General features: G+C 55.0%; 1 protein-coding gene across 1 annotated transcript in view; it reads right to left on the reverse strand.

Annotated features, from left to right (window-relative positions):
• RXRA (retinoid X receptor alpha) overlaps positions 1-6278 on the reverse strand; it is a 91852-nt gene extending 85574 nt beyond the window's left edge. The window contains exon 1 of the mRNA XM_085076865.1: positions 5926-6278. Within this exon, the coding sequence (XP_084932991.1) occupies positions 5926-5953 (28 nt within the window). The 5' untranslated portion in view covers positions 5954-6278. The remainder of the gene's footprint in view (positions 1-5925) is intronic.
• Positions 6279-7068: the final 790 nt, after the last annotated feature.

Genomic DNA, 7068 nt, shown 5'->3' on the forward strand with positions numbered 1-7068 from the left:
AAGACCCAAACCCAAATACACAACCAATCTCCACTCATGGCCCATCCAAAGCAAGACAATAACCCAAAAATCAAATCCCCCATGCTTTGAAAGAAGGAGCAATGACCACAGTGAGAGGGATTGAGAATCACAGAGAAGGTGATGCCAGCCCTCATCCCGATGCTTCATCAACCCAATATTTAAGGTGTTTTTTCCTTGCCATGTGCTTTGGGAACACCTGGCTCGCCCACAAACCCCACCTGGGAGCTCTCCTTTGCTCCTGGGCCAAAAAGCAGCTCAGGAGGGAGTTTTTTAGACCCTGCAAAGCCCGGCAGAGCTCGGTGGAGCTGCGATCCCAGCCGAGGTTTCCCAACCACCCCACGCCCTCGCTCCCGGCCCCGTTCCCAGCTCAGACACTCCGGCCTGCCTCAGTTTCCCACCCTGTATCTGTCCCATCTGGGCCGACGAGAAGTTTGGAAGGCAAGATCCAAGCTCCATCCCCTCCTGAAGGTAGGAGCTGGCACAGGCACTGCTGCAATCGGAATTACAGCCCCAAGGTGCAACCTTGAAACTTTTATTGTGGATCACAATGAGAGAAAAGGGAAAGAAAGGAGGGGGGAGAAAAAAAAAGCCCGAGCGTTTCGTGCTTACCAATGGTCTGTTTGAACAGGATTATTTTTTAACTCCACGTTAAACAAAATTTCAAAGGAGAGGAGCTGCATTTGGGCTTAATTTGAGCCCTTTCTTCCCTTTCTCACAAGGGAATTGTTCCTCGTTTATCTAGGAAAACACCCTCCATTTTGAAAAGCTCCCTCTCCTCTAAATAAAAACTCAGGTTGTTTCCTTGACTTTGCCTTGCTTTTTCTAAGCCAAACGTTGTCAGAAAAGGCAAGTTCCCACAGCCAGTTTCCATCTCAACAATAGAGCATTTTCCCAGGCTAAATTGCTTCTGTCTGAAAATCTTCTGGCAGTTCGAGCTGGCTGGCATGTGTGGGGATCCTTCTGTAGGGTTTTTTAAATCCTTATTTGCAATATTATTTCATCTGCTTTGCGCTGCCTTGATGTTGGAGCAGCCTTTGGAGAGACACAGCCGCTCCTCCCTCCTCCTCCTCTGTCCTCCCTCCAGGCACACGCTTCCCTTTGAGGAGGAGGAGAGGGGAGAAATAAAATAAAAGACAAGCAAAAGAGGAAAATGTCAGAAAGCTGCTTTTTGTGCGCGCGTCAAACGTTCAAAGTTATTCCAGAGTCTAGTCTTTAAATGTAATAAAATACAGCAACTCCTGACAAAATCAATTAAAATAAAACCACCCAGGCTGCCTCCCCTATTGCTTTGTAGCTCGACTGACTCGCAGAGCCCACCTGGGCCTTTTAGGAAGCAATTAGGGAAGTGCTTGGGTTGGATCCGTTCTGCCGAGCATCCCTGCACAGTGCTGAGCATCCCTCATCCTTCTGGGCATTTCTGATCCTTCTGAGCATCCCTCCTCCTTCTGAGCATCCCTCCACAGCCCTCAGCATCCCTCTGCACTGCCCAGATCCCCCCACAGCCCAGCTCAGAGCCCCAGCTCCTTCCCCTGCCACGGGAGGTGATGACGGCTCAGACATGGGGACTGCAGCCAGAGAAGGATTAATTAGAGCCCAATTAGATTGCCCAGCTCGCAGGGAAGGTCCCTGCAGCCCTGGGCCAGCAGGGGACTGAGGTATCCCAGGCTCTGGCTCAGAGGAGGAGCCCAGCCAGGGCACAGGGACCCCTTGGTGTCCCCCAGCCATCACCACCCCCCTCGCCAAGGGCCACCACTTCTTGCTGTCTCACTCCCGGGATATTTTTAGCAGGAATGATTCGGGGATTTCAGACAGCCAAGAGCCTCGGGGAATACTCTGAGCACACACAATCCCCGGGAAAAGGCACCAGGATGCTCACAGAACACGCAGGCAAGGCAGGAGCAAAGCAAAGCCCAAGCCCTGCAGCACCCACAGCTCCTCTGTTTATTTCTTCCCTCAACCATCCTGCAAAAAACCCTAAAAAATCCAAAATTTGGCCGGGTGGCAGGGCTCTGGCATATGGCAACCCACCCCTGCTGCAGAACACAATACTCAACAAAAAGGTTTTTAACCCATTTCTTAATAAATATTTATTTTCGCCTTGAAGATGTGGGTGGGACGAAGCCAGGGTGTATTTTCCAGTGAAATGTTTTGATTCCCCCCTTGCTTTTTTTTTTTTTTTTCCCCTCAACAGGAGCAAAACGCCAATAATAATATTTGCAATGAATAACTCAAATTCTGTGGCTTTCTCCCCCGCTCTCTCTCAAATAAATAAAATGCCCTAAAATTGAGAAACACAAACGTTCCCCTCCAACACAGCAGGACAACGTGGAAAAAACTCGGGGACGCTCCGAGGATTTACTTCACTGTCACAGCCCAGATTGTGGAAAAAGCAGAAATTCCTCCCCAGCTTGTTTTGCATATGTCAACGAGCAGAGGTCGAGCTCTACACGAGTCTCCAGAAAGCAAGACCAGGACACAACCTGGCTTTATCTCCTGCTCCATCCCACAGAGCCAACCCCACGCAGGGCAGAGGATTCCTCCTTCCTCACCGCGATGCTCAGACCATCCTACATCTTTCAGAAGTTTTCCTGCCGGCAGATTCCCACATCAGCTGCGAATTTCTGAGGGTTTGAAGGGGCAGAACTGAGCATCGTGGCGAGATCTCAACCCAGACAGAAGATCCCACTGAGGATTTCCATGCAGCACCCAGGCTCATCCCAACCACACGCCCAGGGGATGCAGGATGAAGGCGCCTGATGGATGCCCCTAGCCATACCCAGGGGGTTGTTTTGCTGTTTTTTCCCCAGGAGCACGGCACGGACAGTTCTCACCCCACATCCTGAGCAGCTGCAGCCAGCCCTGGCACGGCTGCAGGGCTGGGAAGATGAACACGCAGAGGTTACAACCCGCTGCAGTGACCTCCGGAGGGAAGCGCCGGCCTCGGACACCCGTTAACTGTTTCTTCCCCCTGACAGAAGGCTCCCTGAGCTCACCACCCCTCTTGTCCACTCCAGAGATACCCAGGGAATTGCCAAAGGGAAAACAAAGCACTAAGAGGATTGTTAAAGTCAGAGCCTTGGGGACAAGCAGACACCTGAAGAATCAAGTCTTTTTTTGCACCATGCTGGCACCATTAAAGCCTGACCCGTGCACCCCACCAGAGGTGATCCCCACAGCCTCAAAAGCACTTGCACCACAGATTTTTCAAGATTTTCCTCCTCCTGGTGCCCCAGCACAGCACAGAGGAACAAAAGCAGGACAGCCCTTAGCAAGCTAAGCCTAGTAAAGGCAGGACTGCAACTCCAGATGGCTCTAAGGCAGCATCTGCTGGACCCTGAGGTGTTTTAAGCCTCACCCGGGCTGTGGAGGTGCCCACAGACCCCAGGTTGTCCTGGCACTGGGATGGCAGACAGGTGACAGCAGCCAGCCTGGGAGATGCCCAGGACTTGCTGTCCTCACAGGGAGCCTCTGGCTGGCATCTGCCAGCAGCTCTTCAGAGAAGCAGGAAAATGAGATACTACTATTAAAAGTGCCCAGTGCTGGCCCAGCTTCCAGCCATGACATCAGCAGGGTTATCTGAGTCTAACCACGGGCAGGACTTGGCCAGGAACCACCACCAGGTTGGCCTTGTTGGGCCAAACCAGGCTGAGATTTTTGGGGACACAGTGACAGAGTAGGCTTTTGGCTGTGTTGCTGCTGTTCCTCAGCTCAGGCCTGTGCTGGTGTGTAGAGAAACAAACTCCACAGGCTGGGCTGTTTTTCTCCCAAAAATGACATGGCATAGGGTTGGCAAAACACCCCAGGACTCTGCAAAGTCAGGACCTGGTGGGTTTTGGACAATCCTACCTCCAAAGAGCCCCCATGGCTCACTCAGTTCCACCCTGGGAAGGTCTCTGGTCACATTCCCCTCAATCCCACAAACTGCCCACAAGCTTTTAGACACAACCTGCCTGCAGCAGGACCAAAATCTGCCCCTCCAAAACCTGCAGCAACCTTTGCAGCCAAAGGGATTTTTTCCCAATAATCAGTAATCAAAGAGCAGTGGATAAAGTTGAGGAGTCTCTCCTGCAGCAGACACAATCCCAGACCACACATCCCACAGGCAGATGAGATTTTTCTCCTGAGACAAGGATGGGAAGTTTTAACCTCTCCCAGTCCTGGGGGGCTGCCCTGTTTTCCCTGGGGATGCTCCTGGTGTGCTGCACAGTGTGTGGCACAGCCCCACCATGCCCACATGTCTAAATGAGCAGATTAATCAGTTGTTTTCCACTCGCACCAGCGTGAAAACCTTTCCCCGAGCCAGCAGTGACACAGAATCTCCCCCCTCCTACCAACCTGACTAATAACACAACACATTTTTTAGCATTTACAGCATAACAGGAGAGCTCACGACTGGCAGAGAACACATTTAACATACACAGGGGCCTCAGCCTGCCCGGATCAAGAGGGGTTTGGAGTGTCTTCCACAAGAGCATCCAAGGAAATGTGAATCCCCCAAACAGCCAACCCTAAGGTTAAACCACTCCAGTGTGGCAAGAGAGGGACCTTCTGCTGGCATCAGCCCCAACACCTGAATTGGAGCCAACCAAGAGGAGCTGGTTGGATTTGGAATCAGGACCCACTCTGGGACACACTGCAGGGAAGATGCTTTCAGCCCCAGCAGCAGCTCCTGGGTTAGTCAGGCCAGCAGCATCTCCCACCTCCCAGCCCAGTAAAACTGATTTTTGGGGGAATGGAGATGCCAGCTACAGCTCTGCCAGCCCACAGGGCCAGGGTCTCCCTGCCAAAGCCCCCAGACCACCACAAACCCTCCCCGGTGGCTTTGCTTGCTGAAGACCTCGCAATTCTTGTTTGTATTTATTCTGCTCTTCGAAACTGAAATTGCGATTTGTAAACAAAACAAGCCAAAAAAAAAAAAAAAAAAAGCAAGCAAACAAACAAACAAACAAAACACACCACCACAGGCTGGAGAGGCTGAGCAGAGATTTAAAGCCCAGCAAAGCCAGAAGGGATGGTCTCACTAGCCATGGCTCGCTGGGCTGGAAGCCACCGGGCCGAGCGGGGACAGGGATGGCAGGACTCGCCCCTCTTCCCCCTCGCCCGGACTCGGCGCCAGGCGACTTCGCTCCAACTTTTCTTCCCCCCACCCCGAGCCCTGAGCTCTGCAATATCACTTCTCCTGGAAGCGAGACGCAGGAGGCATTTCGCCCTTACAAGCCAGGACTTGACTCAGTCACCCAAACGATGGCAAACTCCGGCTGGAAATAAGGTTTTCAAACGCAACTAAAAGGAGGAGATGGAGGGAGTGGGGGGGAGAAAAAAATAAGAACAAAAAGGCAGGAGGGTCTGGAGCCGGCGATGCGGGAGGAGAGGCTGGCCGGCCCGGCTGCGCGCCCCGGATGCCGCGGGGAGAGGAAAAAATAGGAGAAAAGTCAAAAATTAAAGGAAAAAAACAAACGGAGGAGGAAGGCAAGAGGGGGAAGCACAGGCTGAGCGCTGCCGAGCCCCGGCGGGGAGGGGGATCTCCGGTGCCCCGTTCCAAAGCGCCGCTGGGCTCGGTCCGGTCCGGCCCGGCTCGGCTCGGCTCGGCTCGGCTCCCCACCCGGGGCCCGCCGGCTGCGCCACGGGGACAAAAACAAAAAAAAAACCAAAAAACCCCCAAGCGAACCAAAACAAAAATACCAACTCCGAGGCAGGGGCCGGGGCCGGGGAATGGGGCCGGCCCGCCCGCTCGCCGCCGCGCTCCCCGGGGAAGGGGCGAGCGCATCCCCCGGCCGCCGCCCCCGGAGCGCCGCTGGAAGGGCACGGAGCCGGGGGGCGGCAGGACAGGCGCCGGTTTGATCGCCCCGAAGCACCCCCCACCCCCCGCGGCAGGAACGGAGGATCTCTCGGAACAGAACTCACCCAGCGGCAGGAAGTGTTTGGTGTCCATGGCTGGTGCTTAACTCATGCCAAGGGGCTCGGCGAGAGCGGCGGCGAAAACACACAGGCAGGGCGGGCGGAGGGGAGGGAAATCAGCGCGGGGGGAGAGGGGAGGAGGGGAAAAAAAACACCCACGGGGAGGAGGAGGAGGAGGGAGGAAGGGAGGAGGAGGAGGAGGAGGCAGCGGGGAGGCTGCAGCCCCGCAGCGGCCCCGCAGCGGCGGCTCCGCGCAGCCGAGGCCGCGGAGTTGTGGCAAACTCCAACAATGTAACTCCGCCGCTCGGCTCCGCCGGGCGCGCCCGGCTCCGCGCCGGGGCCCGCGCAGGGGGGAGCGGGAGCGCCGCCGAGCCGAGCCGAGCCGAGCCGAGCCCGAGCCGAGCCGAGCCCGAGCCGAGCCCGAGCCGAGCCGAGCCGAGCCGAGCCGAGCCGAGCCGAGCCGAGCCGAGCCGAGCAGCGCCGCCCCGCGCCCGCCCCGCCGGCCCGCGGAGAGCGCTGCGCTGGTGGTTGGTGGTGGGGTGGTGTTTGATGTTGGGTTTTGTTGGCTTTTTTTTTCTTAAAGTGATGGGGAAAGGGGAGGGAGATAGAATGGGGAGAGAGGAAAAAATAAGAAAAAAAGGGGGAAATGGAAAGGAGGAGGAAAAGGGAAAAAAAAGAGGGGGTGAGGAGGGAAAATTAGAGATGAGGAAGGAGGGAGGATAAGGGAAAGGAGAGGGGGAAGAGGGAGAGGTGGAAAGGAGAGGGAAAAGAGGAAAAAAGAAGAGGGAAAAAGGAGAGAGGAAAAAGAAGGAGAAGAGGGAAAAAAGGGAAGGAAAAGAGGGAAAAACGAGAGGGAAAAGAGAAGCAAAGGGAGAGGGGGAAAGCAGAAAAAAAGAGGAAAGAGCGGAAAAGAGAAGGGGAAAGAAAAGAAAAAAAGGAAGGAGGAAAAGGAGAAAAAGAGGTGAAGAAAGAAGGAGAGGAAAAAGAGAGAAAAGGCGAGGGGGACGAGAAAAACCAGGAGGTGCGCAGCGCTGCAGTGGCAGCTCGGGAGGGGAAAACAGGGATGGGGAGAACAGGGGTGCCTGGAGTGATGCTGAGCGATGTCAGCTGTGCCCAGCCCGGAGCAGCCAGCGAGCCCTGCCTGTCCCC

Source organism: Lichenostomus cassidix, chromosome 17, assembly GCF_008360975.1.
Source record: "Lichenostomus cassidix isolate B80296 chromosome 17, HeHo_3.0, whole genome shotgun sequence".
In the NCBI taxonomy this organism is placed as follows: domain Eukaryota; kingdom Metazoa; phylum Chordata; class Aves; order Passeriformes; family Meliphagidae; genus Lichenostomus; species Lichenostomus cassidix.